The following is a 13,419-nucleotide window of genomic DNA, read 5'->3' on the forward strand; positions in this document are numbered from 1 at the left end:
TACGTTTACGCTAACGTCATTAGAGCGCGCCCTGAACTTCTTGGCAACATGTGAGTTTGTAGAAGGATTCATGCACCAATATTTGTAAATAATGTCGAAACTTTACGAAATACGCTTTACGAACAGCTGTGGTATTGTGCCAGAGGGTTTTTGGTCAGCTATTGATGTGTGGATAAAGAAACCTCATGTTGTAAATAAACGACTGTGTGGAGTCAAAGAGGAGGAGAGCAAAGCGGTGGATGCTACAGAACTTGAACAAATTTTGACTGCCCTTTGGGATACCTCCCTTGAGGACTTAAATGATGTTCTCTCTTTTTTGATCAATGACGGTGATGGGAATAGTGTGATTCCAGCAACTAACGATGGACACTGGTGTTTTGAAGGAAGGACAATTATTCCAAAAGTAAACGTGGATGGAACTCTCCTACATAAAGAAATTATTCTGAAAGGTAAATCCATATAAGCAGACCAAAAGCCTACAGGGAATCTTTGGGATGACTTGTTATTACATCCTTTGACGTTCTGGTTTTCACCACTGTCACCACTGTGAATGTCATGAAAAGGCATTTTACGTGCAGTCGAAGAGTTGTTTAATATGAATGTTAAAATTTCTTATTAATGATGTTGTTGGGTTTTCAGATTTTTCGAGACAGCGTGTTGTATTTTTGCCATTTGATGAAAAGGCCGGGCGCGCTGTCCCAAGGAAAAATAACATTTATCAAATTCAACTTGGGACAGAAAAAGATGATGATTGGTGAGTTGTAATAACGATGTGCTTAAATTGTTTGCAATATTTAATATGAACGCATGTGTAGCATCGTGCATGTGCATGAGTCATGTGCATGTAGCCTTTATTCTGTTCTCGAATGTTTTAATATTTATTATTCTCCTTTTTAATGTCATTTCATCAGTACAGTTTGTATTCCCCCAACATTTTATTGTACTGCATTGCACCATACCTATCATGCAGTGTGTGATGATAACCTTCATAACATTTTCACCCCGGCATGATCTTTCCTGCAAAAACGTCATCACATGTGTGTATAGAGCTATAGCCGCATATTCAGTTATCATGACAATGTCATCACACCCGCCCTTTCCAGCCCCACCCCATCTCAGGTCATTATCATAGTGGTTGTAACCACTATGTGTAGATAATTCCAGGACTATAGTGTGTGAAATATGGTGGCTTCAATAGGATATGGCATTTCTACATCAAAAAGTAGGTGAATAGAGCTTTAGACACCAGTTGATTACTTCTACAGTCAATTGTCAGTTAAGTTTGGAATATTTATTTATTTATTATATATCTGATTCTTCAGTTGTTGGTTGGTGGTAGGATAGATTAATACCCAATTTTCTGTCTTCTCTAGGTCTGTGTCAATATCCACCTTGAGGCCTGATGACTGGTTCTCAGACGGGGTGGCGTACCCAAAGCTGCCATGGCTTAGTGGTGTGCTCCTACCCAAACTGGTGCAGTGGTCTACTGAGTGTAGACAGAGCGAGTTCAAAAGCACATTGTCTCTTATTCCAGTAGAAAAGTATAGTTGTATGTACCAGCAGCTGAAGGAAAAGTACAAAGAAATGGTCAAGGTAATCTGGTGGTGAAAAATAGTTCTTCTGTGAACATAGAAATTGTAGTGTAAAGAGATAGCAAGGAGTGTTTGCTATGTTTTAGTTGCTTGTTTGAAATTAACATGCATTTTCTGTTGATGTTTTGTGCTGGTTCAGTTTCTTGTAACACACAAATATGTAGTGTGTTCTAGCCTTCTGAAAGCAAATGGCACATTTACATTTACAAGTACATTTATATTTAGTTGCTTACCAGACGCTCTTATCCAGAGTGACTTACATGTGTTACGATTCTCACATTATCCATTTATACAGCAGGATATTTACTGAGGCAATTCTGGGTTAAGTACATTGCCCAAGGGTACAACAGCAGCTCTATAACAGTGGGGAATTAAATGGTAACATTTGGGTTACAAGCCCTGCTCCTTGCCACTACACCATACTGATGCCCATTTAATCCTCTGATACTCTGGCTCTTTGAATATATGCAGATATATATTTTTCAGTTTCATCATTACATGTTCAATGGGCATGAATTGCTTGAGAATTACATGGGAATACCTGCTTAAGTATGTTGCCCAAACAAAGGGCAAACTGCTATAGCAGTTACATTGAATGTCCCAGGCAGATAGGATAAGGATAAGAATCTAAACACCTTATTAAATTTGGAGATTCCTGTGTTTTATTTTCTCATAAAAAACCCTATTTTTTCAACCAAGGTTTGGCCTGAAGTGACTGATCCAGAGAAGTTTGTTTATGAAGATGTGGCCATTGCAACTTATCTTCTGGTAGGTTTTGGTCTTGGCTTGTTCAGGTTTTCAGCGTTCTTGAAATAGGTTAGATTTGTCAATCTATGAATGGGTAGTGTCAGGAATATTGATGTTATGATTTATTGAGTCCCCTTAAGTGTTCTTTTAAGTTGAATTGGTTTACAGACAGTGGAGCCTGGTGTCTCAGGAAGGCTACTCATGTCCACAAGTCACTGTTTGGTCCACGCATTAGCATAACAGTCACCACCGTTGTGATAGAAGGGTGACTAGGTGGGTTGGTTTCTTTATACTTGAATTGTGAGCGGACCATCACAGCTGTTCCTGTAAAGTACAAAAACACGCACTCTGTAACATTTATTGCTATTTGCCCTGCCTTGCAGTACCCAATGTACTGCGCCATGAATTTACTCGCTTTAATAAATCATGCTTGACTGGAACCTGTCTGAACAGAGGATTCTCACAAGTTGGAATTCTTGTCATGTTATGATATGACACTATATTAGTCAAATGCCTTGTGCTGATATTTTCCAGCCTCCCATTATTACTTATTTTGATTCCCCTTTTCTGCAAATGATAGCATAATGTTATAATTATTTACAAATGAAAATTAAGAAATTAATTAGCAGAAATAACCTGCATTAAAGCGTGTGATGGCACTAGATGTGTACAGACTCTTCTGAATGGATATCTGAGTGATGCAAATACATTTTTCAGGAACAAAACTTACAGTAAAGAGCCTACTAATTTTACAGTTTACAGAGAAGTGATGACTGATACTAATTATGTACCTGATGTAAAGTAGGTGTCAACAAAATAGCCTTTTTTAATGTCCCATGCTGTTGGTTTTTGGCAGTGATTTCAAGAAATGATGCCAATACATACTTTTATATACCGGTATTATGATGATTGTAATAATATGGATGATGTAGGTGCTCTTCACTTTTGAATATATGTTTTACCTAGTCTGTTTGGCAAGTAAGCCAAATATACATACATACAAGCCAAGTATACATTTTTCAATGGTGTTTACTGTTTAGTCATTGAGTATATCAGATCATTTGCTTGAAATATTTTTGCCATGTTGGAAATCTTAGAGGATAATTTCACATGAGGCTTCTGTGTGTTGCAGTGTGTATTGAAATAAACATCGGATACATAGTTCACATGGAACATTTCCACTTCAAAGAGATTGTGAAAGGTTATTTATCAATATTTCTGGCCCCTATCCAACAGGTGTTTTGACTGGAGACAGAAATTTGATTTAAAATTATCTTTCAGTCATCTGATAATGTGTTACAGATATTGTAAGCAGGTATTGCTTCTAGTCACATGTCTAAAACAGTCAGACAGGCCCTTTAACTAGTAGCATAGGGATGATTCCTTGTTAATAATGTGTCCCTAAATTAAAACTGTCATATTTATTAGCAATACCTCCTGTTGTTTTCTTTCAATGTCCAGGTGTTATGGGAGGAGGAGCGTGCAGAGAAGGGATTGACTGCTAAACAATCCTTTGTCGATCTGGGATGTGGAAATGGGCTTCTTGTTCATATATTAAGTAATGAAGGGGTATGTTGAACGTAATGTATTTTGAAAGCAAGGATACATCCAAAGTGATTTATGGTTGTTTTCTGAACCAAGTAGCGGTATATCATCATAGCACTGTGACCTCATAATTAACATGGCCTCAATAGTGGACTTGAATCACACTCTAAATTGGAAATGCTCATACCTTACTAAATCAGTTTCATGGTGAAAAGCAAGACCAGTTGAAATGGTATGATTTGATCTGTGTGCACAGGATTCTGTTTCGTCTTATCAGTTATTTGGAAGGCAGCATTCAACCAGTGCGTCACGTGGCGTATTATTGCAAATGGAATGGAGCACAGTTGTTAGTGTAAATAAAGCAAGGTACATGATGTACTGGGCATTGATCAAAAATAGACCAGATTCTTGAGAGATTTGTTTTTGTTCACCAGCATCCTGGAAAAGGCATCGACATTCGAAAAAGGAAAATATGGGACATGTACGGTCCCCAGACACATCTGGAGGTGAGAGTCTTTGCCTGGAGAGAAGGCCTTTCTTTCCACATACCCTAAGCTGAAGCCTGAACAATTGCTAAATATTGATTATTTTATGTCTTAGTACGCCCACACACTCACTGTGCATGTCCTCAAATACCCGCTTTCTCAGATGCGTGGTGCTTTTCTCTGTCCTTGCAGTTTACATTTTAAATGGGTTGAACATTTCCAGCCATCCATAATTTAATGTGTTCTGTGGGTGTGTCTGAGGACCAAGTTCTTTTTCTTTAACTTTTCTGTAACTGAAGAGACATAACAGGCTCTCAGATCCATGGGTGGTTATACAAGATAGGCTTTTATATTTGTGGTACTATGAGGCCAAGGTACTTACTACTCAAGAGGTTTGCGATTACAAAATACATGCTTTGTGTGTTTCAAACAGTGAACATGCAATATTCTGTGTGAAATATCACTTGTATTTTATGGAAAGGTTAACTTTCTGAACATCCCTCCTTACTGCCTTCTCTAATAGATTCAATATATATATATATATATATATATTATAATTTGCAGGTGACTGCTGCAGATACAACATAAAAATATTGATAATGGATGGCCAAAAGAAAATTATGATTGCAGTTTCTAGTTCTGTGAAAGGTGGATCAGTGTGTGATAAATTATGCAAAATGTACTCCATCAGTATCTTTTTGTCCTCTCTGCTGCTATTAAAGGAAAGTGCAATCACACCCAGCGATAGCTTTTTGTTCCCCGACGCAGACTGGCTGATTGGAAACCACTCAGATGAGCTGACACCATGGATTCCTGTTATATCTTCCAGGCAAGTAATGAGAAGATGCATTTTAGCAGCACTTCTGGAGTGCCAGCTGATCTCTTGACTTTCTGGAGTACAGAAATTGTTCATTTAAAGGGAATATTTCATGTGTTAACCACTAGGTGGAGATAGTATAGTTCTCTGAATATCGTCTTGTTTTGTTTGAAAGGTGGTAAAGTGTTTTGCACCATCCATTTCACTGTTACTATTACACTGTCCTGCTTTTGTTATTTTCTCTCATTTCTTCCCTTAGTATTAGAAAAGGTCAGAAACACAGAGGAAGACCCATAGCAACTGTCTGTAGATAGTGTATCTAATACATCTTTTCTACCCACAGGTCTTCTTACTCTTGCCGGTTCTTTGTACTTCCATGCTGCTTTTTTGATTTCTGTGGGAAGTATCAGCGACGGCAGTGTAAGAAGTCCCAGTATAAGGAATACATAGACTTCATTTCTGAGGTCAGCACTGTGTGTGGATTTAACGTGGAAGAGGACTGCCTTAGAATCCCCTCCACAAAACGGGTACAGTAACATGCACCGGCATAGCAGCTCTGTGGCTCATATATTACATAACAGAAGGAACAGTAACACAATTAAATCTCCATTTGTAGCCAAAATGCCAAACACTGGCTCGCCGCTGAGGCACCTGCTGAAGCTAAAGCTAAAGCTTATGAGTGATTATGTTTTGGCGAACAACAGGCTAACATGGGTTTTAGCCTGATGCATCGCTGGACGCTGACACAGAAAACGTGCCATGGAAACTGCTCTGTGTGCCTCCACATGTTCACAGTCATGCTTTTGAGTCTTGTTGAGAGTATCGGTGCAGCAGTGTGACCCTGCTGTATAAACATGAGCCAGCCAGCCAGCTCAGAGGACAAGCGTGCAGGCCCGTGCAGGCTGACGCTTGCATGTGCTGAGGGAACGCCTTTGGGATGCTTGTAAAATAACTGATCATTTGAGTCATAACTGAGGATTTGCTTGAAGCAGTAAATTTGGGTGTTGTTATTAGATATTATACACCAAGACAAAGTGCTGATGAAATGCAGTCTACTGCCAGTTTGGAGAGTGCATGGCAGATCCTAGTGTCAAACCGAGGAAGGAGGAGTTGCAAGGGAACAGGGCCCCGGTGGCTCTGACTGCCATCAGGACTGCTACAACTGTCACAAGAAAGCAGGAGCATTTGCAAGGGTTTGCTTTAATTAGGATGCTGACAGCAACATCTGTCACCCTTAATGTGCCTGTAGGTGTGCCTCATTGGGAAGACGAGGAGCTATGAGCACTCAGGAGAGGCGCGGATGGATGAGCTGAGAACCCAGTACATCCAAAAGAGGCTTTCCTGCCCTGCAGCCATCAGTAAAAGAGAGGCCACTGCTGGCGGCGCAGAGGCCGGCAGCGGCGGGTGGCGGGACCACGGCGAGGGGGAGCTCAGAGAGGAGGTCCATCCAAACAATGGAGGGGACTGGGGAGAGGGCTTCCAGCCCAGGGACAAGGTGGAGCCCACAAGGAACTGCGCCAATCTCCCCCGAGGCTTCATCGACAGCGTCGTCCTGCAGGTCGGACAGGCCTTACTGGAGCTGAGCCCCGAGGAAGGACATGACAAGGACTCTTGGAACCAAGGAGGTATGCCGCTCATTTCAATGACACATTCTAGATGTACGGGAGTGTCAGATAAGGAAAGAATAATACAATAATAATCATACAATAATACAATAATACATGCTGCATACAATAATAATACAGCTCGTATGTTTTTGCTTGTTGTATTGTACCTCAGTTGTAAGTTGTTTTGGGTAAAAGCATCTGCCAAATGAATAAATGTAAATGTAATGTAAATGAAAGCAAATATAGGTCAGCCCTGATTGGATGAATGAGACTGAGAACTTGCCATGCTCTGTTTAGCAGCCACCTCGTGGATGCTGCAGTTTATTGCTTTATTAATTACGGTCTTAAAACGGATGGCTTGTTCCAGCACTCATCTCATGTGAGATGACACTCTGCTTTGGGAAGTAATGAGTCAGGTGTCTGCTGTGCCTGAAAGAAATGGGCAGGCACATATCTTCATCAGACTTCTCAAATCACCTGTCCTGGCTGCCCTGTCTGACTCACCCGTAACAGATTATTCCCCTGCTGAGGTCTGCAGAACATGACCCCTGAGAGATGTGCCTCTTTCTCCGGCTGTGTTGGGGTGAGACTCTGCCTGGTGCGGTGTTGCAGAGGCAGTCTTACCTCACACTGCCTCTGCGTGGGCAGCCCGCCGTCAAACGCGTGGCCCGCGTGGCTTCCCCGCCTCGGCCTCCTGCGGGGGCCTCCATCTGCCAGCCTCCTCAGAGGGGCAGAGCCTCGCGTGGCGACGGCCACCGCCCCGACCGCACATTGAACCCGCTGCCTTTCATCTTCCGCAGCAGCCCCTCTGCCACAGAGGACACCGCGACCAGCCCATATCCCACACTGCCCCCTCCTTGGCATAATTATGCTCCCCTGAGTTATAACACTCACAGCTGATGAGATGAGGCAAGGCCGAAATTGGCTGATAAAAAGAGCTCTGTCAGGGATGAAATGAAAATGGAGAAAGAGACAGTAAGCCTCCACGGAAAACCTGGTTATAGATGGCTGTATGAATTATGCACTCGGCTATGTATTATGCATGGATTGGTTTTTGTGTTGAAGCATTTCAAGAAGTTCTTAAAAGCTCTCTTTAAAAGGACTGGCATAGGTTAAAATAAGGCGGCGTTTAACTTTGTTTGGCTCGTAACACGCCGCAGACTTTGCCAGTGGTGAGACCCAGCACATGTTCAGTGTACCGTGCGTCTTGTTATGTCATTCATTCAGTCATAAAATGTGAATTTGAAGCCAGTCAGTTTCTCTCAGACGGCACTGATGAGCAATGAATACCACACATTTTTATTGCCCACATTTGTCGCAAACATATTTTTTTGTGCAGACTATGAACGCATACCCAAAATCCACTGACACCAATAAAATCCACAGCAGGTTACAATAAATCTGCATTCTTAATAACAAAATATATTCTTGAACTGGCGCAGCAAGAGCTAACATCAACCTCACTGACGTCAGCAATGTTCTCAGTAATTTCACCGTGGAGGCTTTTTAAATGTCATGCAGGATATTCTTGTTCTTGTTGTTTCAGTCTTGTTAGGCTTGGTTTGTAACTGTCTCTGCTTGTGGTGCAACTGGGTAATTAAGCAGACATTACCACTAACACCTGAGCCCCAGAGAGAGCAAATGAGCAGAGGTTCTGATGAGGTGTATGTCTTTGCAAGAATGCGTTTTGTACGTCTTCCAACCGTGAGGCAACATCAAAGGAACACAGCAATGTTAAACACTCATATTAATTGAGGATATTTCCCTCTAAAGGCCAGTGATAATGGTCTGTTGGTGTTGTATTATGCACCCAGCGTCTCTCAGCGTCAGTAATATAGGTAATTGGCCATTCAATTTTACAAACGTAAGTATGTAATTGAGCTCTTGTCCTCAGCTGGGCCGCTAGACTGTAAAAATCTGCTTTGATTGTGATTACTTACTTTGGGGTTTATTTGCCCGTACAAAAATAATGTATATATGTAATATATTTTAGATAATATATTTTTAGATCAATCAGTATATTGAAAATATGTCCATTATTGGAATTTTGTTATATTGCAAAATATTTCTGATTTGCATTAAGATATATTAAATGTATTTGCAATATGTTCTTGGACTGAGCAACATATTTTGCAGTATATTACAATATAGTTCATTTTCATATTGGTGAATAACCATCATTCCTTTTTTGTATTTTTACCCCCATTTTTCACTCAACATTTTGTGATTGCTAATTGCACTACTTTAGTCGCATCACCCCAACAACCTCTGGGGCACAGGGGCACAGATGCGGTAGATGAAGTCCTCTGACACCGGCGCACATTAATCACTCTTTGTTAGTCAGTACAAGTCCCACATTGCACCACAGTGAATCAGGCACTGATTGGAGGGTTGGCACTGCTCAGCTGACATCATCCAAGCAACTCACAAGCTGCTCACCAAGTCTCAGGGTTAGATTGTCGTGTGATGAGGGGACCTTGGCCAACATACCCCGATCCCTGCCAAAATGGAACCAATGTGCTCCTCCAGTGTAAGCTCCTAGTTAATGTCAGCAGGTGATGGCCAGATTTGTAAATGGGCTGCAGAGCTTAGCCTGCACTCAAGACAAGTACCCTTCTGACTGACCCACTTGGGAGCCATAAAGATCATTCTTAATTTATTTTTCAAAGCTGCTGAGTTTTTCATAGGTTCCCTCAAGGCTAGCCATTTAAAAAGGTGTTCTTGGTATTCTGTGACAGCGCTCAGTGATGATCTCTTCCGATAACCGTTTGGCAGCAAACAGCAAGTTACACTGCAGTGCAAGTTGCACTGATCACACCTCTTGCTCCCCACTCCCTGATCTGTTTGTGTGCACGTCTGTGTGTGTCTTTGTGTATGTATGTGACTTTGTGTATATATGCGCCTATACATGAGACTGTGTGTATGAGTGCCTGTTTGTGTGCTCCTATATGTATGCCTGTGTGTGTGTGTGTGTGTGTGTGTGTGTGTGTTTGTTTGTGTGTGTGTGATTGTGAGAGAAAGAGTGAAAGAGAGAGAAAGTGTCTGGGATTACATGTGTCTGTTCCCCATGGCACTAAACCCCCCCCCCCCCCCAGGACAGCTCTACACTTCATTGCTCAGACCCACATGCCCCTGCTCCACTTAGGCATCTCTAAGTAAGACAAGCATACAGAACTGCTGAAAAAAAAAAACATCTGTATGGCCTTTTTCCACCTTTTATAACCCGTTTCTCTGTTTATATACACAGTTTGGGAAAATGGATATTGCAAATGTTCACTTAGTTTCAGTAAGTAAGCTTTCATTGCTGTGGTCACTTAGAGTCACAAAGGGGTGTGTGCTGCTGTGTGATCATTTACAGCAGTGGGTATGTCTTCAAATAATTTTAATATGTATGCTTACACAATAAACTATGCATCACGGACTGGCGTAAAAGGCGTGTCGAGCTGTTTTTAATACACCCAGATCAAGCGTGTCTGATAGTTTTAATTACCATCCTATTCCTGTTGAGTTCATGACTGTCAGAAAGAATGACTCAACAATACATCAGACCCAGCGGACACAGGCCCTCTCCCTCATTACCATGGTAACACGGCCACAGCCTGGAGACTCCTGTCAGGGCCAGTGTGCATGGGGAATATGAGATGCTCAGGCTTTTGCTGGCGGAACGGTCACTTAGACTGACCCTTTCTGAGCACGAGAGATTTACCCAGTGCTTTGGTCCATCTGCCACTTTCAGATTATATCCTGGCACTATTATATATACATATATATATAGTTATAATTGCAACCAGTATGATATTTTATTCATGGATCATGTGATTTTTTTTGTATATTTTTGTTGTAGCCATCCAGAAGGTGACTCCATGAGCTGATTTTTTTTTCCCTCTATATGGAGTTACCATCCAGTCAGAGAACCAGTGACCTCTGGTGTATTCTCAAAAGAACCACTTCATTAGCTCAGATTAAGTGAACTTTTATTGAACTTTTGTGCCTGTGGTCTGTTTACCAATGAAATGTAAGTTCAAACCTTCGGATCAAATCTCCCCCATGCTTTATGGGGCTTATTGCAGAAAATGTTTTTATTAAATGGTTAATTAAGTTCATTAAATGGCCTGACTCTCAACTACTACAAAGGTATGGGGTATACCCTGCCAACTGGTAACTTAGCAGATGGCGTACCTGCTGTCCCAATGAGAATCAAAAATTCAGACGTTTAGCTAGAAACTAATTCCTGAGGCTGTAGTTTTTGCAGTGGTTACTGGGTTTCTTAGTGAGTGTGTGCATTACGTAAGGTGGTGGAGATCGCCTCCCTCAATTAATATCTCTCACAGCCTTGTATGGGATGATAAAGTGCCTGTGGGAAATGGTACTGAGCTGCTGCAGCAGTGACTCAGGCACTAATTTGCAGGAGGGGATTCTCGGAGGTAATGCACCCCAGTGATCATAACAAATTGGATTGGATTTCAGATAAACTAGCCACCCTGCCCAAAGCAGAAATTAACCGAAAGTCATTTTCATCTTAAGAGGTGTGAAAAATTCAGCAGAAGGCTGTTGCTGCTGTCCCAGAAATCCAAAAGGGCATTTTAGGGACATGCACGTGTTCCTTGTCCATTGCACAGTACTGTTGTTTTGCACTTGTGGTTATGAAGGAATGATTGAGTAAATATGCGCCTTCAAGGCCTTCTCAAAGGCTACCCTCCCCCAAGATGCCCCCTCATCCTATCCTGTCTTTTCTCCAGGCAGTCTCTCGGTCAAAGAAGTGGCTGAGCTGTTGGACAAGGAAACGCTGCAAAATCTGAAAAAGGAATGTGGAGGACTACAGACTCTTCTAAAAAACAGCCACCAAGTCTTCAAAGGTACATATGTTTGTAATCATAATTCAAGTGATTAAAATTAAATGCTAAGTACAATGCTTATATAGGCATGTCATCTTTTTGCCTGTTTAACCTAGTCTAGGCATACTCATATTAGTACTAGCATGAATGTAAGAATGCAAATCATTTCCTGTTTTTCTTTGTTTTTGTAAAAAAAAAAATCTGCAGTCAGCTTCAACTTACCAGCAATTTATGCTTACGGAATAACATCTGGCATCACAGCAACATCTGTGACAAATAAGTCCTATTGTGCTTCTCTTCCTAGAACCGATTTGAACAAAATGTCCAATTTTTGCAGTACCTAGCGGGTCTCATTTTTCACCGTGACCGCCAGGCTTTCTTTGCTGCTGTGAATGCCGTGCATGTATTTTTAGCCTGATTAAATCACTAAATATGGCTTTTCTCAAGTCTGCCACAGCCTGCATCAGTTCATTGTCACATTGTATCTCCAGATCTTTCAGATGACTTGTTGAAGCATACTGATCCGCTCTGTAATAGAATGGATTTGATGGTCTGAAATACACAAATGCTGAGTGACTCTGTTAGATTTAAACCAGAATAGCTAAAAGCCTATTGTTTGCTGGTCCTGGTCCTATTAAATTTTGTCATTTTTGTTCTTCTTGATTTTGTTCTGTGTGCAACTTGTGACAATTTGGCACATGTATCAGTCTGAGTGGATAAATGTGCTTAAAATACATTTTGTTGGCAGGGATGAGATCCAGAGCTCATACTGAGTGGCTATTCTGCTCAATGCTTATGAGGTACTAAAGGGAACCAACTGACTTCTGACTCCTCTGTAGCCTCTGATGCGGTTCCTCTCATTTTCCGTTCAGTGGAGGGTGGAAAGGTCCAGATTCGGGACTGGAGAGTACAGGCCAGTGAGGGGAAAGGCAAACCCAGGCCCAAGAGGACACCTTCAGGGGCTTTGAAGACCCGACCCTGCTGGTTCCACAGTCACCACCCGCAGGGCTGCCCCCTGTCATCAGAGCGCTGCACGTTCGCACACGGACCCGCTGACCTCAGACCAGCTGCAAGACCCCCGAAGAAGCAGAAGAACAGATAACGACAGCGTCTTGGGGCCGTGGGCGTGGGTGAATGGGAATGCCTGTTTGATTTTAATTTGACTTTGCTTTTCATTTTATTGGATATGGAATTGTTATAGGAGACCAAATGGCAGCTGAAATTAAAAAGGTAACAAAGCATTTTAATTGGCAATTGTTATTTCTGTCATAATTTTTTTAAATTAAGGCCTACTGATGACTCACTTTATTGGAGTGTGACATTTGTTGCATGATCGTGAATATAAACCTGCTATGAGCAAACACAGTGAGAAATTACTGACAGATATTGGTTCTTTGACCAAAAATATGTTCCCCCTGCCATATAACCCAATGGCCGGACTATACTGAACAACATAGGATGGGTTACAGGACATATTTTCCCCGGTTTTCTTGTTTTAATCTGTGGAGTAAACACAAACTTAAAGCCAGAGTAAAACTCAGTCCTCGTCATTAGTATCTGAAAGAACTGCATTTTGGATAACCTTCTCAGCTATGAGATCACCTCACATGTTTCAAATATGAATGTGAACATGGAAATCACTACCAGCTCATCTAAGTGTCATATGCCATTGGCACTAGGCATATTCAGGAAAGTTCTGGTTTAGGAAAACTTTACTGAATCCAGTAGGCTGCTAATGAGTGGCAGTGATTTAAAATAGGAAAATGTAGAATGATGTAGCAGAGGCAAGCT

The 13,419-nt window shown here is 41.5% G+C and overlaps 1 protein-coding gene across 1 annotated transcript; it reads left to right on the forward strand.

Moving 5' to 3' along the window:
- Positions 1 to 34: 34 nt before the first annotated feature.
- On the forward strand, positions 35 to 12,901 carry trmt44 (tRNA methyltransferase 44 homolog). The gene is made up of 11 exons (XM_036551315.1): positions 35 to 449; positions 640 to 754; positions 1,374 to 1,593; positions 2,292 to 2,360; positions 3,801 to 3,908; positions 4,319 to 4,390; positions 5,092 to 5,198; positions 5,530 to 5,713; positions 6,436 to 6,811; positions 11,533 to 11,649; positions 12,501 to 12,901. Exons 1-11 carry the CDS (start codon positions 92 to 94, stop codon positions 12,728 to 12,730), a joined length of 1,956 nt encoding a protein of 651 aa, XP_036407208.1. The 5' UTR covers positions 35 to 91; the 3' UTR covers positions 12,731 to 12,901.
- The last annotated feature ends 518 nt before the right edge of the window (positions 12,902 to 13,419 follow it).

The sequence above is a fragment of the Megalops cyprinoides genome, chromosome 18, assembly GCF_013368585.1.
Source record: "Megalops cyprinoides isolate fMegCyp1 chromosome 18, fMegCyp1.pri, whole genome shotgun sequence".
NCBI lineage: Eukaryota > Metazoa > Chordata > Actinopteri > Elopiformes > Megalopidae > Megalops > Megalops cyprinoides.